The sequence below is a fragment of the Malurus melanocephalus genome, unplaced genomic scaffold, assembly GCF_030028575.1.
Source record: "Malurus melanocephalus ecotype Western Australia unplaced genomic scaffold, MMel_1.1 scaffold_410, whole genome shotgun sequence".
NCBI lineage: Eukaryota > Metazoa > Chordata > Aves > Passeriformes > Maluridae > Malurus > Malurus melanocephalus.
Window position 1 is genome coordinate 310,712 of NW_026623642.1, and position 26,748 is coordinate 337,459.

The following is a 26,748-nucleotide window of genomic DNA, read 5'->3' on the forward strand; positions in this document are numbered from 1 at the left end:
TGTAGAAGCACTTTATCTCTACTTCCTAAAAGGAAAACCTCCCAAGAGGAGCCTTACTTTTCTGTCTACATTTTCAAGTACAGGATTCTGCTTAAAGCAGTGCAAAATTAACAAAAACACCCCCAACTTAATGAGTTTCTCTGCTCTCTAGATTAAAGTTCTCAACACAAGAAATATGCTAAGGGACAAAAATGTTCTTCTAGACCACTCTTCACTTTATAACAGTGGGAAAAGAAACTTGAGAGACAGCATAACCCTTTGTGATAATCAACTCCCCTATTACTCACTCAGAATGCTCAGCTATTGTATTTGCACAGTGACAGGGTCAAACCCCACCTTCAGAGCTGATTTATAGCACTCTTAGCCACAAAGCTGTTCACTCCCTWACTAACCTTGCTCAACCACCCTGTCTTTTTAACTTTCCGGGGCAACAAAGGAAAGCAAAAGCTTTCTTTCATGGCTTTAACCTGCTCAGGTACTTGCTGCAGTTACTGTCACCTTTCTTGAGTCACAGATTCTAGGGAATAGCAGCTGTGTGGCTGTCATCTCCACCCCCTTCATGGTTTTGCAGATCTTGACCAAATCCTCTCTCAGCTATTGCCTTTCCTCAGAAGAGTTCCACGTTCTCTCTTCATAAGAGAGCTGCTTGATCCCCTTAAACACTTTAAGTGCTCCTTCTCTAAGCCTTCTCTAACCACAGAATGTCCCCTACAACAAGGTATGAGGTAGGATTTATGGTTTAAACATTTTTCTAGATTCAAATTTCTGACCCCATGGTCAACAAAACTCCTCAGAAAGCTACAGTACTGCCAGAGAAGGAGTAAATAAGAGACGAGATCTCTCTTAAATTGTCCATAAAAGATTCCTTCTTCCTTTGTTAAAATTGTTGCCCCAGGAAATAAAACAGGCTGCGTCAGGCTGCACTGAAAGAAGAACTGCAGGTGCATCACAGATTTCTCATCAAGGAGAAAAATTTTTTGCTGCTACCCAAATATACATCAGTTAACAAGAGATTATCATTTCACACTTATGGAGCCATAAAGCATAGGATGATCACTCTGCAGTTATTTCCTGTTGGGCACCACCACTTATAGCTGCAATACACAATTATGGGAGTCACCCATACAGGTAGAATTAATCTGTGTGTTAATGTCATTTCTGTGAGATAATAAGGCCAACAGTTGCCTACAGCAAAGGCAGATCCGTTAGTACATTTTCTTGTTTTTATGGGGATTTGTGAGCAAATTCTGAAGATGTGGCAAGCACATCTACAAGCACTGGGTGTCTGGTAACACTGCAGTTAAATTGGGGACTATACATTTCAGATTATTAATTCCTTCTGGCATATTGRAAAGGCAAAAGAACAACAAACCCTATGTAAATAAATTAGTTTGGCTACTTATGACTGTRTATCAATTAGGAAGCAAAAGCAGCTGACACTTTCTTGGAATTTGAGTCACAAGGAAGGCAGTAAAAACAGATGTATGTGCATGTATAGACAAAACAATCAAGGCTAAGGAAGAAACATTTACTGAAGTGTATGTGAATCATCATGATCCAAAAATCTRCTGGAGCAATTCCTTCCTCTTTGGTCAGCAGACCTGTGCAAATCAGTAGAAGAGCACAAGGGGCATCATCTTCACTGTAAATCCTACACACTGTTGTTCGATTAACCAGATTTGCAAAATCACAAATCTGGAATTAACAGTGTAGTATTTCTTGACTCTTATGAACATGATAAAAACTCTGCCAGGAAGAAAACACAACAGGGAACAGTTGCCTTCATCCAACAGAATGAAGTTCTAACATAATTCTGCTGGATGAAGGCATTCTACAACCTCAGAGAAACATGTTGCATCAAGAGGCATTTCTTGTTCCTCAACCAGTAAAAATAATTTCAATGACATCATTGTCCAACTTAAAAGCAAATTACTTAAATTCCTCWCTTCAAAAATAATATGAGGTGTCTCTTTGGACAACAATAGAAAGTTCTTCAAAACCACTTCTGAAGTGTTTACTAGCTCCGTGAAACTGTAACAAAGATTAAGAATGCTTCATATTTATGGCATTTTAAATTTTGTTATTCTTTTATTTGAATCTGTGTCACRATTTCAAATTGCAAGACTTCAAAATTTTGGCAACACAAAATTACTTTGTAAGGCTCTGGAATTTACTGGAGAACAAAAAATCCCTGATTCAGTATTTGTCTGTATACCTTAWACACCTTAGAATTATAACAATAGCTTAGCTAATAATGAATACCTTATATTTACTTTGAAAGAAATACAAAATTGTTAAATGCAAAATTATACACATATCCGGAGTTTGAAATAAAATCAATTTTGTAATTGCATGTTATCATAACAGGAAAAGACAGGACAATATGATGTATATATACCTARAGTTGAAGTATTTGCACCAAGGAAAGATGTCATTACAATAAATGTAGGATGTTAAGAGAAAGTCATTAACTACTGAACACGTTAATTTTCAATAAAACCTTCTGACTTATTCTCATCTGCTCAAGATAGGAAACTGGGAAGGCAGAACAATGACAAAATCAAGCAAGTCTGACATGCTGACAGGAAAKGTAGAGTTCATGGGGAATAGTACAAAAGCTTTTAGAAGTAACTTTCATCCCTGAGTTAGTACTAAATAGCACACAGTAATTAAAGTACTACCACCACTGTGAGACATTTTCAGTACAACATTCCATGAAGAAACCTTTAGTTTTTAAGATCTTGTAAACAATGGTAATAGAATTCCCCAGGTAACTGCACTGATTCCACTTTTCACAGTGAGAACAGCTTTCTTAAAACAGCTMCCCAAGAAACCAAAGCAATACTGATAAATGTGCAGGTGATCCCAACACAACCCAGGGCGGGCTGAAAAAAACCTGCACCTGCTTCAAATCAAGACTTATGTCCATGATTATGCTTTAGGAATGGTTCTGTTGGGTTTGGATTTACTAGATAGGCTGCCACTAGAACACAAAGATCATTTGGATATGCAGAGGAACTGGTACCTAATATAAATTGAAATTAATTTTGCCTACAAATAATGAAACTTTTCAATACAATAGTGTGAATATAGTTGATTTTGTTACATTTAACTTTGGAACTTCATTTTTAGAGCTCAATACTTACCTTAAGGCAAGAGTCACTACTAGCTTGTAGGATTTCAGTATCACCCATGAAAACTTAACACATGATTTAATGTTAACTGGACATCAAATGGGTTTGAGAAACTTTAATGATTTGTTATATATGGGAGAAACAGATGAGCTCTTAAAAAGCACTATAATGAATAAAGAAAAAAATTATTTCCCAATAAATGGGATTAATTTGAATGAAAGTAAAATTCCATTTTCTTTTGCAAGCTGTTTTGACTAGAATGAAGATCAATTTAAAGCTGACRTTCATTTTTCTTATCATGCCATTTCATTAACCTATCATTCCAATTTCATTAACTTTTTTGTTTTGTCTGGTGAAACTTAAACCTTCACTTTTATTAATGGAGTGACTCGATTTGTCAAATCAAAAAGACAATCTGACACTTCTTTGACCTTTAAAGCTCATTGCTAAATCTCCAGTGAACGTGTAAGATAAGAGGAACAGGAAAAGTTTGGATTTTTGAGTGTGTGAGAGGTGAGAGGCAAATCTTGTTCTTTCAAAGAGCTTTATTGTCTGTCGCCTATGACATGACAGTTTTATTATATTTTGATATATTATTATGAGATAATAAGCGAGTAACAGAAAAAAAACAAACCCAAATCCACATCTACCCAAACCACGCACACACACAAAACCAACTCGACACTTATCGTTTGTATTTAAAGTCTGTCAGGGGAGAGAGGACGGGATTATTGCACTGTTTAGTTGGCACTTAACCAGCCAAGCAGTTGGAAGAGGCTTGGAGTAACCTGGTCTAAGGTAACGTGTCCCTGCCCGTGGCACGGGGTTGGACCCGAAAAGCAGCCGCGCCGGGGCTGATTGGCGTTGGCGGCCCCGGTCCCTCCCGCCAGAGGCGGGCACAGGGGACCTGCCCTGTGCCGGGAGCTGCCCGCCGTCGCGGCAGCGGGGCAGTGCATGGGGCGGGAGGGCAGCCGAGCCTTTCCCCGGAGCCGGGGACGAGCGGCAGCGCCGGTGCATGCGGTGGGGCGGAGCGGGGGCAGCCCGGAGTGATGCGAAGTTGAGGGAGGACGGAGCGAGGGAGCCTCCTCTGCTCGCAGGGCAGCCCAGCCCCGCAGCAGGTGCAGCAGAGCCCGGGCGGAGGCACCGGCGGGCCCGGCGCTCCCGGCGCCGCAGCAGCGCCGCAGCCCGGGCCGGGCGGACCCGGCTGAAGGACAAGAGCCCCGAGCGGAGCTGCGGTCGTCGGCTCCTTACCAGAGGCAGCGACGCGGAGGAGCGGCCCTGAAGGGAGAGCGGTGAGGGCCCATGGCGGTCCCGGCTATGGCGCGGGGCAGAGGGTCCGGGAGGGAGGTGGAGGGGGCTTTCGTTCCACCTCGCTGCTTGTTCCAGTCTGTCGTCTCCCGCTTCCCTCCCGTAACGCAGGGGAGCCAGCGGTGGAGGCTCTGGTGGAGGGAGAGCCATGGAAGAGGGGGGTGAGAATCGGGGGGTTGAGGGGAAGAGCCGTAGCAGTCGGGGTGAGACTCAGGGAACTGAGGGGAAGAGTCATGGAAGTGGGGATGATAACCGGGGGTCTGAGGGGAAAAACCGTGTCGTGGAGTGAGAGCCGAGAGAAGGAGCCGCAGGGGAGCCGCGTCGATGCGGTGTCTCCGAGCGAGGGGACGGTGTGACCTGAGGAGGGAGCTGGGGGGTGTGAGGGAGCGCCATGTCCTGAGGGGCGCCAGAAGGACACGTCCCTTCCCGCCCTTTTCGTGAGGGGCGCTCGAGCGGGGAGAGAAGAGGGGCCCGGGGGCGGCGCGCACGGTACCTGTGCGGCGCGGCAGGCGGGCACTCATCRGGCGGGCTCTGGCTTGACCGTCCTTCGGCGCCGCAGCGGTGAGTGCGGGGAAGCCCGGCAGGTGCCGGCRCCGCTCCTTGAGGAAGTTTGAGCGCCCTGAGGGAAGAGGGAGCGGGAAGGCTGAGGGGGCGCCCACCCGCGGGGTCCCTCAGCGGCTCCGCAGCCCTGAGGGGAGGGGCGCGCGCGGTGCTTGGCGCGCGCGGGGCGCTGAGGGCGGGAGCGGGGGGGACGCGGGAAGCGCCGCTTTTCGGACACCGAATCCTGGCTGGTGCCAGCGGGTCCCCATTAACTGCTTGATGTCGCCTTGAGGGGCTGTCGCCGACAGCCGGCCCGCGGTGGTGTCGGCGGGGGCAGCACCGCGGTGTGTGGGCGCAGAGCCCCCCATGTTGCGTTGCCGGCCGGCTGCCGGCTTGGAGAGGCGGTGTGAGGGACATCATAGACCTGGGATGACTCCCAGAGCGCCTGGGATGCATTGCCCTCCCTGGAWATTCCCCGAGTTTCCATCCTAGCCACCTCTGAAGGAACAGCGTTGCGTAATTGCTGCTGCGCCTCCCGGTTGGGCTCAAAAAGGAGGAAAACGGTCAAGCGTGAACTTTTCAGGCGGCGCATCGGTGAAGTTGCGGTGTTGAGGCGGAGATCAGGTGGCATCTTGTCTCCTATTGTCTCGTTTGAGCCCTGGCCGTGGAACAAAAGGGAATCATTGGGAATTGCGCAGCCCATTTTGCATGCTCATCCGAGTTCCCTGGGGGTGGCCAGCAAGGAGTAACTCCGGTAGTAGGCATCCTTGAAGGTCTCCTCCCCGAAAGCAAACACCTTGAAACGAACTTTTTTTTTTTTATGTTATGACCAACTGCCTTAGTTTTGGGAATAATTCACATGATATCACTTATTTCTAGACTTCTGTAACAAACATTTTCTCATTTAACGTTTCCAATCTGAAGCTGCCTGCCTGATTTTCCAAGCAATTACCACACAAGGTCACTTAGGTATTTTAGCTGAGCTAGTTTTAAAGCACCGACACTATATAGTGTGCAATTAACCTTTGCTTCACGTTTCCTTCTTTTTGTTTGTTTCAGCCATTGATCCAGGCCGAGCACTGGATACTGCAGTGGCTTTTCTTTTCCAAAAGAACCTGTTTGCGCTGGAGTCTGGTGCTTCGAGACAGATTTCACGCTGTTGTGAAAATATTTCAGTTGAAATACAAGGAAATGAGTCTGGCATTTTTTTTGCACATTTCCTGTTAACAGAAGCTCTTTATAGAGCACAAGCAATATTTGTTTTGTGATGTGTCTGTTAAATATCGAGACTCTGAGGTGAGAATCATGTCACTGTTTTGTAAACAGTAGARTTTATTTTCTTAGGGTACTTCTAAACACTTGGGTTGTTCTAAAGGAGGATTTGGGTGGAGAAACCCATGGGATTAACCAGGGCTGGAGGAGAGGACATCTGAAATGATCTTGCATCGTTTTTCTGGGCAGGGTGATGTCACCTGAGCTCTGAGTCCTTTCCTTGCGAGTGTGAGTGGAAGTGACTCTGAGTAGGTGGCGATGGAGCAGTGACGATTTGGTGGATTGGGTTGGTGGCAGTCTCAGCTTGGTCAGTGTCTGCTAGCTGTTGTGCTTTGCCRCCAGAGCTTTTTGTGTGGCCTTCTCTGTACCTGTTGACATTTGCACAGAGGATATGATTYGCTGGAATGCTCTTCCTACTACTTCAAAAATGTTCTGCAATTAATGATATTTTTAAATTTAACATCATCTGTCCTGATTATTTTCTAATTGACTTTCTTGAGCATGAACTACATTGGTCCTGACTTAAATTGCCGAGGGTTTATTTTTATTGCTCGTGCCTGCTTTTCTTTCTGTTTTCCACTTCSGGCTCTTTAAAGTGCTTTTTGTCCACATCACTGTTTTAGCCAGTTTGATCCCTTTAGAAAAGTGCAGGAATTTACTTTGGTTTATTCCTTACTGGTGAAGTCCTTTTCTTTTACTTCCAAGACAAGTCCCACTGCAGTATTAAAGCCTATTGGGTTGGTGGTGAGATCAAATTCATGAGATGCTTAGCAAATGAAATACCTTTTTTTCAGATCTRGACTTTCAACAAATATTTTTATTTCTGTTTGATTATTACAAAGTCATATTTGTGAAGAGAACAGAACTGTGTTTGAGAAATGCTGTTACATGAGAAGCATTTGACATCATTCATCTCCTTTGTCRGTATTCTAGTCCTCAGAAAAATTTCAGCATGGATTGACCTCTTATTGTTGTTTTAGAAAGTATCTTTGGGCTGAAAGCTGACATTCTGATACAGCTCCAAGTGTTTGTGAATAGRTATTGTAGAGGGCTCTTCTCCCTGTTTTCCAGGAAGCAAAAYACACTAGAACCATTTAATAGAATTCTCTGTCCTTCCCCTAGGAYAGCTATGCTTGGAGGCAACTTGCAAGCCTTGTGACATAAGATTTCTTGAACCTTTTGATGAAATACTTTTGATGTTTTATGACACATGTGTGTATGTATGCTAAAATTCTCAGGGTGTGATATTCCATGTTAGAAATAACCATTTAAATGGTTTGTTGCCAAAACTGTGGTTATAAACTGGTTTGTTATGACCATTTCTCTTAATCAGCACAGTTGTCATGCCCATAATTTTATTTGTATAGGGAAACAAGCATAGCTTTCTTCTTTGCTCCATGCTGTTCTTTCCTCTTATGAATGGATGGTTCAGCTTCACAAAAAAATAAGCAACTTAAGACTATTTTCCCTTCTTACTCAGTAACTGAAGGGAGAGTTAATGGGAAGTCTTGAGTCAGATTCTGAGCTGAGCTGGAAAAGAGCCTTGATGCCCTGCAGAAACAGCCTGCTTTAAAAAAATTTAGAAATTAAAACTGTGTTTCAGTGTGTTTAGATGGAGGTTACAGTGTGAATGTAATAGYTGGAGGACCTTGCAGGTTTCTTAATTCAAGACTATAGTCCATTAGAGAAATTATTTTCACCACCAGTCTGGAAAAAGTTATTTATTTGTTATACCTGAAGATGGAGTGCATAGGTGTAACAAAACCTTCAAACATTACATTTAGATATCCAGGATTTTAGATAAAAATGCAGTTATATATGTTGAATTTTTGGAACGTGTTTGCAATTCTTTTCAAAATGTGTGTTTCATGAACTGGTGTTCTTGGCAGTAAAGCACCCCATTCGTTTGGCTTTAGTCAAATAACTTCAAATTGGATGGGGGCTGTGGTGATCCGTATGGTGCTTGGTCCTTAGGCACAAAACTTTACCATAAGTGATCGAGCTTCAAATGCTTGTGTGACATTTTGTCCTCCCTCATTTTGCTTCTCAGCAGTGCAAAGTGGAAAATTCCATGTGTATTTCAGTAACATGTCTGGATAGGCCACTCTAGTGCTTGGGGCATCCATGACTTGTGGGGCTAAAAGTTAATGGAAGTTTTGGTGTAAATCTTGTGAGGACTTGTGAGGAAACTTGCCCAAGGACAGTTGACGACTATCTGATTTTTTTTTTCAAGTTGAGAATGTTGAAAAACAGATCAGAGTGTGTAAAACACAGTAGTAAAGCTGTCATGTTTCTTTAATCACTCAAGGATAAACATTAATTACTGCGCTTTGTGACACTTTGGCAATTATTGTGCTTGTTCATCAATTAGCTTTATTTTCATGAAAGTACACTTGAAGATTGGAGTATTACAAATCATTTTATCTCAGACTATACTCTTAYTAGACAATCAGTCTTGCCTTAGACTGATTAGTAATGTAATAACTGAACTACAGCTATMGGCTATAAAGTTGTTTCTGTTTTAAGCTGCCATCAGGTATTTGTTACTATATAGTGTTCATGGTCAAAAWRTTTTAGTTGATTTCCAGAAGTGGRGGCACCTGCAAAGTGCCATTTTGGTGGGTAGATCCATGTGTAGAACCACTTGGTGTGTGTCTGGATGGTTTATTGTTTGTTTGTTTTGGTTTAATRTCCAGATAATTCTGGGAATCGTAGTCATGGAGATGGGAACCATCTTTGTCTTGACCCCCTGTAACCTTTGGATTTATTTTCTCATTTCCCTAATATTCGTGAATTAACAGACTGTACTTAAGTCTCAGGCTGTCTGACAATTTACAAACCGAGTCTTTAGACCATTCCTTTCTGGAATTATGCTCCATCTCAGTCAACTGCCAGTGCTAGAAATCTGCAGGAAGCTTATGTGTATTTAGAAGTTTTTATACAGCTACAACAACAAAAAAAAAAAAAATAAAAGAGCCCCAACCCTTACCAGGGCATATTTTGCACCTTTTAGAAGATTCTCGAGTTGATTTCTGTCCTCTCTGGCTCTGGTAAGTGATATGTAGGGTCTTTCTTTTAAAATCAGAATCTCAGGATTAGACTACATAGGCAAGCTGTTACACTATTTTTATCCTTATTTTAGGCTCAAATTCTGATAGGAGATAGCTCAAAACAGGCACTCCAAAATACAACTCTGAAAGCAATAGACAACAATTTAAYTCAAACAACACTGACCTGTAAATTTAAAAACAGAAGCTATTAATTAACAAATTGAATAAGCTGGATGTTTTTGGCATGTGTGGAGTTGCTGCAATTATTTTAATTGAGCTGAATAAGAGTGAAACATGATGAAACCAAGTATTTTTACTCTATCCCAAGTTATATTTCCCACTGCAGAAACAAACCTAGTGATAGTTTCCTTTGTGATTGTGTTTGTGTGGCCTGTTAAAATGTGCTTATTTGCTATAGGATGAAGTCAGAAACGGAACAAAGAAATTCATTGAGTGCTTCTGGGTGTCATGTGATGGYGTGACCGGGAGAGCTTGTACCAAGCTGAAGCCAGCTGGAGTGAAAAGSAAAGCATCCCCCCAATAATTATTGAAGTTAAAAGAAAATCCCAGTAAAATGGGTTTAAGTTTAAAACTAATGTTGTTTCAGGTCCTGAGGCTTTCTCATGAGGCAGAATTCATGCTTGGGTGATGGTAGCACATAACGACAGGCACCAACAAATTAAGCTCACAGCCAAATGCTCTGCAATTTCTTCCAGCCCCTTCTTCAGAGGGTCATTGTATCAAAGGAGATTGAGTCACTAATTAAAGTATTGTAAATCAGTCAGGTTTTTCCTTTTTTTCTCCTTTTTTTCTCCTTTTTTCCTTTCTTTTCTGTACTTCATTCAGCCGCTATTTCAGCCTTTTGATGCCAGTGTGAGAGCAAGGACTTCCTGGGCAGCTTTGACCCTTCAGTGGAGGCATCTTTGTCTCCACCAGCTGCTGTGGCACTTGTGCCTCATGCTCTCTGCAGGTAGAAAGTTTCCTTTAATTTTCAGCACTTAATCCTGTGGTGAGTTATTCTGTTCCTGAGTTCTTCAGGGCAGTGTGGTCACACAGCAGGAGCAGGGCGGTAAATRACATCTTCACCAGCACTGGTGTCCCCTGGAAATGTGGAGTAACCTGTTGGCTTCTCTCTGTTAATACCCCCAGCCCTGCATGTCACAGCAATATTTCTGGATGCTCTCTGGTGCAAAATGGCTGCAGCAGGTCAAGAAACTTTTGCTTTCAGGTCTGGCTRCTTGCAGGAAAGGTCTCCAGGAGCTGCTTCAGGGACTTGGATGTTGTTGCTTGTGTCTTGTGTGAGTTGCCGGTAGCTGTGAAGGAAGGTGCATAATTTGTCAGGAAAGGCTCTCACATTGTGCTGGATGAAGCAGACAAATGTTTCCACCAGGAATACGCTTGCAAACAGATGGCTCTTGGCTGTGTGCAGTCAGCAGTTGTCTTTCCAAGGTGCTGGGGGTGGGATAACCATGGGCAACAAGGAACAGAGCTGCATAATGGAGAGCGCCAATGCGGAGAAATACGAGCTGCTGGCACACGGAGTCAGGTTGCCCTCAGTAGAAGGCATGCAGGTTTTGGAGCAATGTGGAAGTGTTTGGCTTTGCTCATCCTCACTAGGTAAAGWGTTASAAATTAGAGGSATCTTGAARTGCCCTGTTTGAGAAGCCCRGTGCAAAACAGGACAAAAAGGACTYGCTGTTCTTGCTCTGTTTGCTTTTATTTGGGTTATTAAAATGCCTCAAGAATGTCTTGATTTGTTTTGACTACCCTACCTGGTAGGTCTACAAAGGTTAATGTTTCACAGATTTAAAAATCTTGATGAAGCTCACTTCCATGCAGTTAGTTGGGCTGAACTTGGAAAATGGATACTCGTACAATACTGACCTTCAATAAAGTTTATATATTTTTTGCTGCATATTGTTTGCTCAGTTTTAGTACATAGAGTGTTAAGGAATGTAGGTCATGCGGAGTGGAAGGTGCCTTTGCCCTGTTGTAACTTAGTTCACGTTATAAAAACATTTAATTGGACTTAAATCCTTTATTCTCAGATAAATCAGATTTTGGCTGATACAATCAGTACTGCAGCATTATAACCCCAAAGCATGCAGGCCTTGCTTGGGTTTATAAGGGACTTGACTGGAAGATTAAATCAATTATTATCAATATATTTGGAARTCCTGAGTAGATTTAGAACATAATCACGTCATAAAGATAATATTTGTAAATATTTAATAATTTTGGATATKATCACTCTTTTCAGAAGTTTGGGACAGTTTTCCATAACCACAAAGACTCACCGAACACTCCTTTCCAAAAGCCAGTGGCAAAGTGTTACCAGGAGTGTTAAACTTTCAGCCACTTACATAGTWAGAGAGAATGCCTTGCATAACAGTAATATTCCCATATAAATTCTGAAAGAYCTCTCTACTAGCATGCCTATGAAAAATATTTTGTGTATGAACTGGAAAACCTGTATTTTGAAGAAGTGCCACTTCTGCCATACTACCTGTGGAGTGAGGATTTCTAAAATCCTTTTTCTACCATTGTTGAGTACAAAAGCTTAGGTAAAACCCTTCAGTGTTTGATAAAACCTGTTGCACATATAGTAAGTTGTTACTAAAAATGGTTTCATAAATTGCATATCCTTTTGACTCCCTCTTAATAGCTCCTTTGCTGTTTGCTCTGCTGACAAAGTAAATCTGACAGAGGATTGCAGTGACATTGTAATGCCTATAAATCTTCCTCTTTTGTCTGTGGATGAGATGTTCTTGTACTCATTGAAATGCTTCAGTCATTGGATAGAAGATGCACTTGTTCAGGAGACTGTACAGAGTAAATGCAAAAGCCTGCTCTTGTTGATACACGTGTCTTCCTAATTTCTTCGTTCATTCATTAGATTGAAAARGGAGCCTGTGGTTGAAAGCCAAATCGTGCCACTCATCTAAGACATTGCAACACAGCAGCAATCACGGCACACACTGTGCCTGAGCAATTAGTAACAGGATGTGCGATAGGAAAAACTTAGGGACATAAATCCAAAGGTTGTACAGTACCTGTTACCAGAGTCTCTTCCCAGATAATTTCCTGRTTTGTTTCTCCAAGGCTCTGGACGTTCATGCATTTCAGATGGTTTTTGCCTGCTTTTCGGCACGTGTGTCTCTTAGTACCAACTGCTTCCTAATCTTAAACTGCAGTTTGYTGCCTGAAGTCAACTTGTGGCCTTGATTTACTTTAATGCTCCTAAAGGATTGGGGAGTAGTATTTTGGATTGCCKGTGGAATATGTGCAGTACAGCAACCAGTATTATGGGTTAAGAACATAATTAATAATTAATTCCCAATTTAAAGGGGTTAGGAGGCAAGTTACACTTTTAGCTTGAAGATCGTGGTCTTCTTTCCTGTCACCTGTTGTGCCACTGATTAAAACCTTCCTGTATCCATGATAAAATTATCTTCTGAGATTTGCTGTCACACATAATTTAGTCAGTGCATTTCCTTGCATAGRTGACATTTTCTGGGTGCTCTGCAAAAAAAAAAAGGTTGATGTGGACTGCTATTAAATCTTCAAGTGTTTTGGGGGAATGTGAAAAATTAGAGATCTTGAAGGATGTGTAAAAGGAGATACTTTCTCTTTTCTCTGGTCACCCCTCCACAGTTTTGAATCAATGCATGTTTTTGTGTACGTATATATATTTTGTCTGTAGTATCAGCCATGTGCGTGTGGCTGATACAGGTAAGATATGGGTTGAGTACATGTATTTTTATCATAGAATCATCCTATATTCAGTGAAACCTTTTTGTTGTCTTGAAATACTCTCTTTTCCTTTCAGCATTAAAAACTGCAAGTGCTTTTGATTAGTCATTCCTGGCTATCTTGGACTTGATAAAAGGCTTTGCTTTCAGGGCCTTTGGTCATGCAGCCTGGGTTGTAGGGCTTGGCTCWGTATTTGTACAACTGAGGTGTTCATGAGCCTCTGGGGCTGGGTACCATGTTTTACCTGTAAAACTGTTTTTGATAGCAGCTAAAGCAAACAGAGTTGCACATGGAGTGAATTTGTGTCAATGGGATTTTGAGTAGGCGGGGCAGGGCTGKAGTGTCAGTGAATTGGGTAATGTCAGGTGACAATCTGAGATCAGTGGCCACTTCTTTTCCTGTTTTAATGTTTTCTTTCTTTTAAGAGCAGTAGTAAACCATGGTCAGCAGCTGCTTTTGTTGGTTTTTTGTTTTTTTCCMTGAGGCAGTTTGTAGTGCTCTCAGTGACCAGTTGTTCTTCAACTTATCTCAGCATTTCTCTTGCTATGCTTTCAWCCACGTACCTCCTCCCACAGTTACAGTACATCTGATCTTGAGAGAAATAAACACACGGTGTGTTCATCTGGGTGAATGCTGCAGTTGGCCATGGTAGGGTGGGATTGGCTCCTGAGGTGACACTGCCCTGTTTGTGGTTCCAGTTTTTGACCTCACACAGAGACACAAACAAGTGGGATAAATGAGGCCAAATTTGCCTTAGTGGGAGGACAGCAGCTGGCTCTGGAGCCTGGCATGGGTGGTTGCCATATGTAACTGAAAACTGGTCATGGTCCCACTACCAGTGTGGAAACTGCATCAGATCTGCAGCTTTTCATGTAAGTGCAGTTGCTGATTAAATAGACCTTTTTTTTTTTTTTTTTAAATAAAGAAACGTTTTTCTACCTTTTTGTTCCAATTGGTTCAGACACTAATGTGAAGTTTTGGAGAGCTCACAGCTCCAAGAGCAGAGTTTGTATTCTTCTTCCAAAATAACTTAGTTTCGTGTAATGACTTGGTGATACAGGAAGGGGAACAATACTGTGAGAAAGATGAGGGAATGAATCTGCATTTTACCACAGTTCTGGAAGTTTGTCTTGGTAGTATACCAAATTTGCTGAAATACATGRAAATCTCACATTTCTCCTTTTTAAATATTAGCTTTCCACTTGGGCATAGTCATTTCATTACTAATTAGCTCCTGGATTTGGGCTTGCAGAGGTGGCAGCCTGTTCCTTTAACCTGTGCTGTCGCTGTGAAATTGTAATGAGTAATTTGAGCCCTTTGGGTAAGGTGAGAGTGATCAGCAGCTCAGAGATTGCTCCTTTGCTGTCAGAAGAGCGCTGCTGTTTGGGATGAAGGGCACCTTTCCCGGCAGAGGTCCYACTCAAACTGCCCAGGTAAACTCAACAAACCTTAGCAAATCTAAACAAAGGCTGAAAGGAAGGGAAGAACTTAAAAAAGCAGATTGCATCGCTGAATTCAAGCTCTGTAAAATTTCTTTTGTTGCTTTAGAAGCCAGGAGTGTTATGTGTTTCTAGTGAATAAAAAGAACTTTTTATATCCTTTTATGCAAGTGCCTAAGAACTGTTTAATCTTTTGAGTAGTGGTAAACATGGGAGCAGTTTGAATTCAGGGTGTGCTGGGTGGAGGTGAYTGAGAACCTCTTCTGCTTCTGGATCTCTCTGTGATGGAGGAAAACATTGACAATGGAACTGCGGGCTTGAAAATAGCTATTTATGAGTTTCAGAAACAGCGGGTAGGCAGGCAGTGGTGTAAAAACCCCAAACATGCCAAAAAGTTCTCTTAGCAGTGATTAGCAGATTATTAAGGATTGGCAGCAAATCTAAATGTAATTTTGGGTATGTGCTCCAGGACTGTAAWTGACTGTTACACAAATTATTAATTGGAATTTATCTAAAATAATTTAAGATTGATGTTTATATAATTACATTAAGTCTTAGTGTTTAAATTATTACTAAAAAATTCACCTAGTGCTACACTTACTTCAGTGTCATTCAGTGTATTTCCACATTGTCCAATTTTCAAGTATCAGAGCTTTGTGAAGGATCCTCTGTCTTATTATTTTCTTCTGAAAGTCATTATTTTCTTTGTAGTCACACTTCTTGTTCTAGGTCCTGCTTGGTCCTTTTGGGTGAATGGAAAAATACTTCCTTTGAAAAAAARAATCACAAATTAGAAATGTTTAGGTCTGCTGAAAAYATCTCTCCATCAGTCTGACTGTCARGAGTGTGCTTGGTTTTCTGTAACCCTWTAAAACTCAGACTTTCTCTTTCATTTGAAAACCCCCACATATAGGTCATTAACTTTATGAGTAGCACTTGGAGTAGGTTTAATGTTTAACTTCTTGGTATGACTTTTAACTTTTCCTTGYTGTGCTCCAATAGGAGATCTGTTTGCAATCAGCAGTTGGTTTCASTACTATAAAGCTGCTGTGCATCTGGTTTTTCTGCATACCCATGTTTTAGRGCTTTTTGGCTGAAAGGAATGGCTTCAATTCAGTTATAATTTTTTGGGTTTTGTTTGGTTTTGGGTTATGTTATGTTTTGGGTTGGTTTTTTTTAAATTTTAGCAAACTTGGATTTTCCTTTTCACCCTCTAATATAAAAGGATGTTGCATGCCAGCTCAGACGCCGAAACAGTCTTACTTAATGGAGGCAAATCCTAAGAAGAAGGACTTAAGATAGAGGTACAGAATGGTTTTATATTGTTAAATATCCTGGAGAAATGCCTCGTTCTCTGTCTCTGGGCTTTTCTTTCCTCTTTTCTGTCAGGACACCAGAAATTCTTTTTTCAGGCTTCCGGATTGCAGAAACAGAAGGCTGGTGCATTGGACGTTGATCGTTTGTATTTATTTTGGCAAGTGATTTGTTCTGGGAGTTCACTGCAGGAGTGTGACTGGGAGTTAGTAGGAAGAACCCCTGAGCTGTAGTTGGGTTTAGCTGGCTTCCAGCTGAGCGCCACCATGGCATTTTCCTGAACCTTGTAAAGCTTCCTGTGCTTGGGCACTCCTTGCTGCTTTTGGAGATGAGCTGAATCAGAAATTCCCACTGGAGTAGGCATGTCTGTCCTGGTGGAAATACCTGCCATGCTGGGGAAGCTCAGTGCTGAGGGCACTTGGAGTGAAGGAATGTCTGGAGAGAGCTTGGAGCCGAGCTTGGGTGGCTGTGTGTTGATGCCTTGCTGATGGCACTGAGCACCCACCTATTCCCCAGTCCCAGTCYGCCAAATGGGAATTATGCTCCTGATTCATTGGCTTACAGAATGCTGTTACCTATTGCCCTTGTTCCTRCTAAATTCAGACCTGAGCTCCCTGCTTCTGTCTGGCCAGGACATGAAATGATGAGGCTGCAGGTTCCTGCCAGAATTTCAATAGAAGGTCAATGCAATTTTTCCCAGTAAAAATGTCACCTAATCGGCATTTCTCTAATAGCATCGTGTGTTTAATATCCCTATGCCTTGGCAGGTCCTGTACATATATCTTCCTGCTCCTGTGAAAGGTGCTTRTGATGAAAAGGGGAGTTGCATAATAGGTTTTTGAGAAGTAATTATTGTTTTACCAGTTCTGGAGATACCGCAAGGAGCAGACTGCCAGGGAAGTGTGTTGTGTCATCTCTTGACACTGATACATTGCAAGAGGATAAAAAATAATRTTTGGTAAATGGTTTTATTTATATTGCCAGATTTTCCTGTTAGTTTTTATAATACTTTSACAAGGAGTAAAATGTCCAAAGTGATTCCTGTTCACAACTTGGCTGCCAGGTAAGTGTGAGGAGAGGAAGCAGTGGGGAAATACTTGTAAYATCCTAGGGAAGGACAGCTGTAGTTCCCATTGCTTTTGGTGGCATTTGTGTCACCCCAGCCACAGAAGATATGCCTYAGGGCTAAAGATTGGATCTTCTGTGCTGTGCTCTAGGCCTCGGATCAGGAGATGGAAATAGAGCTGGACTGTGGCAAAGTGCTGGATTATGAGGAGCCCTTAGGCTCCTGYAACCTTTGATTTCTGCTGCTGAAACAAAACTGAGTTTCCCAGTCCTGCACCTCCATTCATGGTTTTGTAATATCACTCTTGTTGACAGGAGCAGTAATTTAATACCGTGGGAATGCTTTTMGCATGGGGAGATGGAGTCAATAAAGGGATTTTTTGGAGTTTGAGTTATCATTTTTCTTGGATGTTTCATTGGCAAACCATGATTTATTTACGTTTTCTATCACCTCTCTTATCTAAGGAGTGCTATCCTCTAGCAGGGTCCTGTTCAGGATAGCTGAGCATGGGCCAGGGCAGTGATTCTCGCTCTGTACTTGGCACACCTCGAGTGCTGTGTCCAGTTTTGGGKCTGTCATTTGAAGAAAGATGGAGGTGCTGGAGCACATTCCGACGAGGGCAATGAAGCTGGCGAAAGATCTGGAGAATAAATCCTATGAGGAGCAAATAAGGGAGCTGGGGGTGTTCGGCCTGGGGAAAAAAAAAAAGCTCAAATGAGCCCTAGCTGCTCTCTACAACTACCTGAAAGGGAAATCCTTCAGAAAACTTATTACAGAGTAATATAATTTTAAAAAAAACCCCTTATATTTATTGCACAGTAAGTGTATAGGGGTATAGGAATTTCTAAATAGCTATATAAAATATGAGGTGCTCTGTTTGTCCGCTGGTAACCCATGTAACATTAATTTTCAAAAGTCCCAAGCAATCTGTTGTAGGAGGTTTTTATGACTGTCCTCATGTATATAGGGAGATAACAAGGGCTGAGTAGCAGTGTTATCTGTTGTTCTTATTTATAAAGGACACTGCAACAGACTCAGGCTTCCACGTGGATTGCTTTGGCACGAGGAAAGAGCAGATTGTTTGGTTTGGCTTGTACTCATTTCTCTGTCCTAGGAGGGTGATGGTGACTGAGGAGTTTCTGACATGTCCTCTCTATGCTTTTAAGTCACTTTGTTTTCCTCTGCTGCATACAGCATTTTAAATCACAAAAACAGGTGTAAAWATATTTTCCCTTTTGCCATCAGTGTTCTGATGCCAGGAATTGTGCATTTAGGATGGCAGTGAGGTTTTCAGAGTAGGTAGAGCTGATGTTCAAGTGGGTGTTTAAGGGCTGATTTAAGTGGGTTCAGAATCAAGTACCTGTTAAGTGCTTCAGTGGAAGTTGCAATGCATGCAGTGGAAATTGCTCACGTGTGCAGTGCTAACTCCTGTTATTACACTTGATCTCATAAGCCGAGTGTARTTTTTGGAAGCTCAAAGCTTAATACACATTCAGTGGTAGTGTCTTCGTGCCTGATTTTTGGCTTTCCACCCCGATGTGTCTGATCTGCATTGATACTAAAGAAAAACATGGCATGAATTTGTATGTCCTTTCAGGAAGAAGAAAGCCCTCTATCTTCTCTATCCCCTTAGTTTATATAAAAACAAAACCCCAGAAAATATTATGCTAAAATCAGAATAGAGTTGCAGCTTGAACAAGGACAATTTGCGAAGCCTGTGGCAACTATCAGACAAGACCTTGTAGTGGAAATGCTCATAGCTATGCTAACAAAGTCATGGTGTGCTTAAACTGCGAAATGTAGTCCTGTTGTCTGTGATGTAACACTCTTATTTCTCCTTTCAGCTATGAAGCCGTACACTCCAGCCTTCATTCTCCTGTGGAGTGCTGTCGGGATAGCGAGGGCTGCCAAAATTGTTGTTGTGCCGCCAATTATGTTTGAAAGCCATCTTTATATTTTCAAGACTCTGGCCTCAGCCTTGCATGACCAAGGTCACCAGACAGTGTTTCTCCTCTCTGAGGGCAGAGAGATTCCTCCATCTAATCACTATAGACTTCAGCGCTACCCAGGGATCTTTAACAGCAGCACCTCGGATGATTTCCTCCAGTCCAAGATGAGGAGTATCTTCTCGGGGAGACTGACTGCCCTTGAACTGTTCGATATCCTGGACCACTATTCCAAGAACTGCGACATGATGGTTGGCAACCGAAACCTCATGCGTACCCTCAAACAGGAAAAATTTGACCTGCTCCTGGTAGATCCCAATGAGATGTGTGGATTTGTTATAGCTCATCTTTTAGGGGTTAAATAYGCCGTGTTTTCCACTGGCCTCTGGTATCCAGCAGAAGTGGGTGCTCCAGCTCCCCTGTCCTACGTTCCAGAATTTAACTCGCTGCTCACAGATCACATGAACCTATTCGAGAGGATTAAAAATACTTTTATTTATATTATTTCAAGATTTGGAGTCAGTTTTTTGGTTCTGCCAAAATATGAAAGGATAATGCAGAAACACAAAGTTCTTCCAGAACGGTCCATGTATGACTTGGTCCATGGATCCAGCCTGTGGATGCTTTGTACTGATGTAGCACTGGAATTTCCGAGACCTACGCTACCCAACGTTGTTTATGTGGGAGGAATCCTAACCAAGCCKGCCAGCCCTCTGCCAGAAGTAAGGTTTGCTGAGTTTTACAGTGATTTCTTGTGTTTTTTGATTGACCTCATGTGATGAATAGCAGTTTTTAAGAAGTAATTTTCAGATGGGACTTGTTCTATTGTTGCTTGGTGAAATTTACCCTGGAAGTCACTTTATGTGGAGGCAAGGGAACTATTGGTCACAAACTATTGAATCTTTTGTGGATGCAGGAAGTATTTTGGTTTTCAGTGAGATTCCCAATGGTGCAGTAGAGGTGAAAGACAGTGCACTCTGTCTTGGAAATCACATCAGTAGTTTCTAACCAAACATGGTTTAAAATGAAAACAAGAGAGAATGAATGAATACTGTTTATGCTTAAAGAAGCCTGCTGGTAGGTTATACTAGGTAATTTTATGGTAGTAGTGTTTTTATGGTCTTTTTTTTTTACGCCTCCCTTAGGTTTCATAGTGCCTTTAAGAGTATGTGTATATTARCATGAAAAAAACTGTACAGAGTGARARATGGAGATAAGAGTTAGCAGAAATGGCACTGTGGCTGCACTCAGATATGAATTTTTACAGTGCACGTGCAGGCCATCAGGTACTGAACTTCAGACTGAAACAGTGATAGTGACTGGACTGACTCGGGAAATCCTGGCTGCACAGATTAATTATTAAGTTAGATTATTTCACTGATCTTTAATATGTTGTACCTAAGAGTGCCTCTGTTGGGCAATACAGCGGTGAGTGACAGGCAGAGTAATCTCTCAGAAAACCATGTCATCTACACTTCTGTTTGTTTATGTGTACATAAACAAATAGGTCTTGAATTGGCGGTGGTTTTTAATGGGTGCTTTTGGCTGGATGATGAAAAGGTAGGTTGACCTGCAGTGCTCGATAATTTGCTTCTTAAAATGCCTCTTTCAGCCTTTGCTTTTTGTGTGAAAAGTGCTATTGTCTGTTCTACAGGGTGTCATCAGAAATGACCAAAACAGTGCTGCTTCCAGCTGGTTCTTTCCATGTGTGCATCAATGTGTTTGTGTTAAGGAAGGGTCAGGTACCCTGAGACAGCAGGCTGAAGGTACCCCTGTGCTGTCTAAGAGTTCATCCCTATTCCCTCCAATAGACTTGATGGGTTTTTTCTGCATTTTCCAGACTGATATTTTCCTTTTCTGTAAGAAGGAAAAGGTATTTGCACAATCAATTTGGCCACAATCAAATTRGYCACYAACATTKTCTKTTTTGTGTCTTTTAYTGTTTAATATAAYCAGTGACAGTGACCTTGAAGTAGACCTGTGGGTAGAGTAAATGGCAAATACTCATTACACTGGGGGAAACAAACTACCTGWAATTATTTGTGAGTTGAGACATTATTTACCTTCTTTTCAGTTTTATCAAGCAATTCATGGTGCTCTAAGTATGAGTTTTGATTGAATGTGAGAGAGGGACCAAGTGAGCATGTTCATCKTTTATCCTGTAATTTGTCCGTGCCTAAGCTGTTACACATATCCCTGCGGTGTGTATTGTAGGTAAACTGTCAGTTTGTGCAATGGGTTTGTGTTTGCTGAGCAGTTGGACAAAATTCATATCTGTCCCTCTGTCCTAGCAGATGAAAACTGCGAGTGCAGACAGTGAGTGCTGCRGCTGTTCTCTGCTCCTGCTGCATCTCCAAGGCAGCAGCCTTGGCTAATTTATTTTCTGCAGCTTCTAGTTTGGTGCATTAGGATGAGCCAGAAGCAGAGCTAGTKCATGTTCCAGTGCTGGGCTGGAATTGGTGATGCTTCAGGAGCTCTCTCAAGTAATTTTTGTTGTCCATGGATGATGATTAGAAAGGGGGAGTTTGTAGCTGGACACAGTAGCTAAACTTTGCCTGCTAAAGCTGTTATTACAAGTCTTTCAAGTCTCTTGAATTCACCAAAACTGCTTATAAGTAGCCTAGTCCACCTTGTCTACTACAGAAGTATTAGGAAAAAAAAAACAGGGGTGTTTCTTTCAAGTCCAAAATACCTACTCAGACTACCTGGGCACCTCAGTAGTGGCACCCCTGTGCTGTTGACAGTTTTTTTCCGATTTTTCCCCTCATCAGAAATAACCAAGTAGTTTGTTTAAGCRTAATAGAATGCTTACACATAGCTGWGAAGTTCTAGCCTCCAGTTCATAAGCAGCATCTTAAAAATAAGAGACAGAGTARCAAGCAGTCAGTGAGGAGATAAAGGTCRAGATCTTTTAAGGTGTTACAGATTCTTTCATTCCAGAGGATGGGRTAGCTTTGTTTTRTGGCTGCTCAGRTTCTGCAYCACTTTCTTGAACTTCTTGAAAGAAAAGTTAGAAAACCACAGCTTTTAAGGGTAGCACGTAGCAGTGGGTGCTGAATATTCATRTCACGTAACAATGTGTGTGTGAGGGGAAACAAACCTGACCCAGCTTTGCTGGTAACCTACATTAATATTATATATTATATATATTCATMTATAACCTGAGCCAGCTTTGCTGTCCCATCTGCATTAATATTTCGATCCTGGGGCACATCCTCCCSGCTGATCCTGCAGTTAGCTCGTGTCAAGCATGATTTTTGGCTGCTGCTGAGCTCTGTAGCAATTACGCTGCAGCCCCCGGCTGTGGCGTACAACTGCGAGCGTGTCTCTGGGTTGCAGCTCGCCCGGATGCCTCGGGAGGATTCCGATCCTCCTCCCTGCTCTCGCTCCCAGGCAGTGCCCGGTGTCGGTCTGCGCTTGGCGCAGTGTCCCTCGGGAAGTCGCAGTGATCAGCGTGCCAAGGAGGGGGAGCCAGCGGGGAGAGCAGCGGGTCCTTTGGAGGTCACCGCTGTGCCCGGCTCCCTGCGGTGCCTTGCGGCTCCCTCCTTGGCATGGCAGGGTCAGCCTTACCTGTGCACGCAGGCGGTGTCAGGCAGTGGCTCAAGTGCCGGGGGAAGGCACATTGCCCCTCCCGATCCCCGCTGCGGCTGGATCAAGCCGAGCATACCCTGTCATTCTGCTCTGCCGTGGTGGGAGGGCTGATGGTCGCTTTGCAGAGCTCTGCGTAGACAATTCTAGTCGTCCTGTGTGATAGCCAGCGTGACATTTTCACTGGTTAAACTGGGTTTAGAAGGGGCTTCTTGCTGTGTGTGTGCTGTGCTGCTCTGTAAAACACCAGGAGATGCTAAAGGTGACTGTTCAACGTGCATTTGAAATTTTATTCACTCATGGGTGATGGGTGCAGAGTCCAGGATTTGTGTACTCAACTCATAAAACTGTATGTTGAATTATATGGAGGACAGTGTGAACACAACAGCCTTTAAAGATAAAAAGCTAGACATAGAATGGCTATYAAGTCCTTAAGGTCATCAGTGACTTAAACGATCAAGGGTGTGGTGTTCCCTGGCAGTATTTTCCAGATAACTGTCACTGGCCATTAGGAAAAGAAAAGGCTCCTCTGCCTCTTCCTCACTACACTTCTCCTGAGGGATCTGAATGAAGCTGGCTTTTTAAAGGAACACCCTTTTAAGCAACAATGGGGAAACCTCTGTGCCAGCATTTATACCTTGTGACCAGGTTGATGCGTACCAGGCATTAATCAGYCTGATAAGATACATACCTGAATCARGGCAGGAMGCTGAGGGGTGYTGTGAGTAGCTGCCTTGGGTAATACTCAGTCCATGAGTAAACTAAATTTTTGCTGCAGGGGAAGATGTTCTCATTTTGGAGTAATAAGTTGTCCTTTCAGCCACAGCTGTCAACAGATAGTAATTATATTCCTCGCTCCTCCCTGGACATCTTTTATCTGAGCTTGTTATTATAYAGATCGAAGTCTATGTAGAAAATTGGTGGCTTTGAAATATCTTCCCTAAAAAGTGTTCTGGTTTTTGTTTTTTGATTTTTTTTTTTTCCCCCTGAGCCTTGCTGACAGTTGAATGGTTACTGGGTGTGTTAGCTGATACCAGTATTTATCTTGAAAATGAGGCGGAAGAATCAAGAGATGTTTTATTCCTTAAACCTGGCTTTTGTCCTTCATTTAGATTCAAGGATGCATCTATAAGCCCTTGCAGGCTGTAGCAATAGATTTTTGCACATGGAGCACCATCATTTTACTATTACTTTTAAAGTCCAGGGAATAGTTCTTACAGAGCTGTGTGGACAGTAAATTTCTGGTGGTATGAAGCAATTCTGGAACTGTTCTAAAATGCATGTGATTGTCAGCTGGGGAGGCAAAAAGTCTTTTAAGGATGATGGCAATGATGCAGCAGTGTGTAARTTCCATACTGAACTGTATGATCGTGTATTTTGGCTCTAAAATACGTTTTAGATAAAGCTTCCTCCCCCCTGAAATATTTAATGTTTTGATTCACAGGCAAGTGTTGCCTAAGCTCTCCAGGTACCCACAATTACAAAACTCTAGTCTCCGGTCTCGGCTGCTCCAGTCAGACTGGGTTGGTGAACCCTGTCCGTTCCTGCTGTACTGCTGCATTTCAAATTTGGGAAGAAATGTGACTCTCTATGTGCCTGTGTAACATAAAACACAGGGAAAAGGACGCAGGGCYGATTTTGGAGCTTGGCTAAGTATCTCAAGTTAAGYTTGTGTGGAAGTCAGGTTCTCCAGGTGCACATGCCAGACATAAAGCTGGCATCCCATGAGCTGACAAAGGAGMACCACACCTTCAGCGAGCCTGTGCTGTCCATCAAAAAGCAAGTTTACTTCATTCAGGGATTACAGTTCAGGGTGGTTATTTGTTGAGTTCAAACAGTTGTTTGTATTGGGAATGGAAAACGAAAGGTCCAGACCTTAGACACTGAATTGCTCAGATGATGAAAGCTAAAAGCAACAGAACTTACGTTGTTATATTTACTTATAGGAAAGAAAAAACCCACCTTAATCAGCTAGTACTTTAAACAGGCTTTGTGGTTTTAAATWTTCTAATTTATCCTGTTCCTATTAGAACACACAAACTAACAAGATTTATTCACTTTGTTACCATGCAGTGGTTTAACAGAGTGTCACTTCCACATTTTGAGGAATGACCTCCATAGAGGACAAATAATGAGCCAGTGTTCTTCCCCTGTTTCTCCCATTTATAAAATAAAACAGAAGACAGGAATTTATTTCAAAGGGCACTCTTTTTTCCTGGAGTGTTTGGAACATCCTTCAGTTTGGGTACCATGTTCCTCTAATTTGGGAAGTTGGGATGGGCTCAAAACATGACATTTATGAGCAGCAATCCTAATAAATAATATTACTGACTTGAAAAAAGAAGTTAATCAAGACATCTTTTCAGATGTCCTGCTTGCTTAAAGGTGAAGTGGATAATTTGTTCACATCTAATACCTTGCTTTGGGGGATGAGGTGTCTGCAGCAAGGGCTTTGTGAGAAGGCATCTTCCTGAGCCTTTCCAGGCTGTTCACAGGAGGARTTCTTCAGGCAGCATGTTCTGCTCTCACCCTGACCAAGGCAAGTCTGGGTGAAGGGTGTGGATCTTAGGCTCAGAAACCAGCCGGTCTTAGGCTTTTCAAAGAATGTGATGACTGTTTATATAAATATAATTGAAAAACACGTGGGTATTTTGCAAGTATATGCGTACTTCACATGTATTTATAAATCTTTAAAAAAACCAGAAGGGAGGAGGTAAACTTCAAGAAGAAAGAAAAGCTGTTTTATCTGAAGAGGATAATGAAGAAGAAATTGCAATTACTAGATTAAAGGATTAAAGCTGCAGGTTAGAATTCTATCTCCTATCATCCACAGAGCACAGGTGTCATACAAGAACGATGACAGACAGTATTTCCCACCCAAATTACATTATAATGTGGATTTATGGGTGGGATATGTATCAGTATCTGTAATACAGAGGTCTGTATGCGAGACTGAGCTTGTCAATTTTCTTCTTAYTTTCTGCAATTTAATTTGACCTCATGTTCTGTGGACAGAGTAAATAAAATAGTCTCCATACTTAGAGTTTTTTCTTAACTCCGGTAGAGCTTTTTGCTACATATGGAGCAACTGAGACTGTTGTAGGGTTGGTAAAACCTTGGTTTGCATTTACATTTGATAATTATCAACTTTTCTGTGCATGCTTGCAAGTTCATGTTTAGGAAGGTGGTTTTATTGGGTATTTTTTAACAGAATTTTGCCTGTGGGGTAATGCCAATGAGGTTTTTAATTGTAACCCTGGATTTGAGGATCCCTCTGCTGCACCCGCTACTCTCTGCAGTGATTTTAATAACCTCTCCTGAAGGGCAAGCTCCTCATTTTGCACTCCTCCCATTCATCTGAAAGGCAAGGTTGCTTTCCCAGGGTGCTTGCCAGAGGTCTGGTGAGTAATGGATTTTTGCATCAGGGAAGTCCTTGCGCGGCACTTTCTTGGTTGACCTCTAGCTCTGGGTAGAGCGTGTTCCCAGAGCTTCACTGGATATGCCTGCAACTCTAGAGGGGGCTCAGAGGAAAGCCAAAGGCTTGGGGGACTGGSTTTACTGACTCTGGTTTTGAGTGTGCATTTTATTTCTCTTGAAAGTTAAATGGACTGAAACACTCTGTTCATGTTGGATGCTAAATGGGAAGAGGCAGTAAAGGTCAGCGATAACAAAATACAACATTTTAGGCACTGGAAAGCTTTTCAAGACTTTTTTATTTTWAAATCCATAGTGCATTTTAATTTGGCAAATACACAGTGTGTATATAAACACCAAATAATTAGTGAGAAATGTGGGAAAAGTCTGTATTTCAGCAGGGCTGAATCTTTATCTGATATTGAAGATAACAGCATTCTTTGATTGATATTGAAGATAACAGCATTCTTTGATTGATATTGAAGATAACAGCATTCTTTGATTGAAAGGTGGTGACTGCTTGGAGTTCTGATAGAAAACAGATCTTAGAGTTTCTTTCTCAACTGATAATGTTAGTGTGGCTTTAGCCAGCAAGAAAACAGGGATTTGTCTAATCTGAGTGTGCTTTTTTAATGGGTATGAGATATTTGGTTTGGAGTTATCTTACTCTGTGCTAGTATGAATTAYAAAATATGAGAAAATAGCATGAATATTAAGTGCATGCACTTTTTGTATGGTAGATCTCATTRATAAAACCCAGGGAAGAGAACTATTAACTTGTTATTAATGAAGAGGGAAATAGAGGGTCGGGAGGATCCTGTCCTCATTGGGACTGTGTGTTGGCACTTAATTGAACTAAGAACTTAATGGAGATGGATTGTATGAAAAGGAGAAAACCTTGACAACATGGCACAGGCACTTTTG

The 26,748-nt window shown here is 42.1% G+C and overlaps 2 protein-coding genes across 3 annotated transcripts in view; one reads left to right on the forward strand and one right to left on the reverse strand.

The window, feature by feature from the left end:
• Nucleotides 1-2,120: 2,120 nt before the first annotated feature.
• Nucleotides 2,121-5,103, reverse strand: LOC130581404 (uncharacterized). Its single transcript, XM_057379498.1, has 2 exons — nucleotides 4,936-5,103; nucleotides 2,121-4,573 (listed from the first exon to the last, which is right to left on the reverse strand). The coding sequence occupies exons 1-2, from the start codon at nucleotides 4,961-4,963 to the stop codon at nucleotides 3,843-3,845; spliced, it is 759 nt and encodes a 252-aa protein (XP_057235481.1). The 5' UTR covers nucleotides 4,964-5,103; the 3' UTR covers nucleotides 2,121-3,842.
• The window catches only part of UGT8 (UDP glycosyltransferase 8), a 35,193-nt gene continuing 12,358 nt past the window's right edge, over nucleotides 3,914-26,748 (forward strand). The window contains exons 1-2 of one of the 2 annotated variants that reach the window (XM_057379497.1): nucleotides 3,914-3,932; nucleotides 18,721-19,544. In XM_057379497.1, coding sequence (XP_057235480.1) covers nucleotides 18,723-19,544 — 822 coding nt within the window. In that variant the 5' untranslated portion in view covers nucleotides 3,914-3,932; nucleotides 18,721-18,722. Of the gene's footprint in view, nucleotides 3,933-4,360; nucleotides 4,427-18,720; nucleotides 19,545-26,748 lie in introns of those variants that run through there. The other variant, XM_057379496.1, reaches the window with a different exon arrangement.

What these genes read in the sequence shown, in the direction of transcription:
- LOC130581404 (XM_057379498.1), bottom strand. Translation starts at nt 4,963, where the DNA reads ATGAGTGCCCGCCTGCCGCGCCGCACAG. An exon ending in CCGCCTGCCGCGCCGCACAG is followed by an intron (nt 4,574 to 4,935) that starts GTACCGTGCGCG and finishes TCCCTCCACCAG; the next exon opens with AGCCTCCACCGCTGGCTCCC.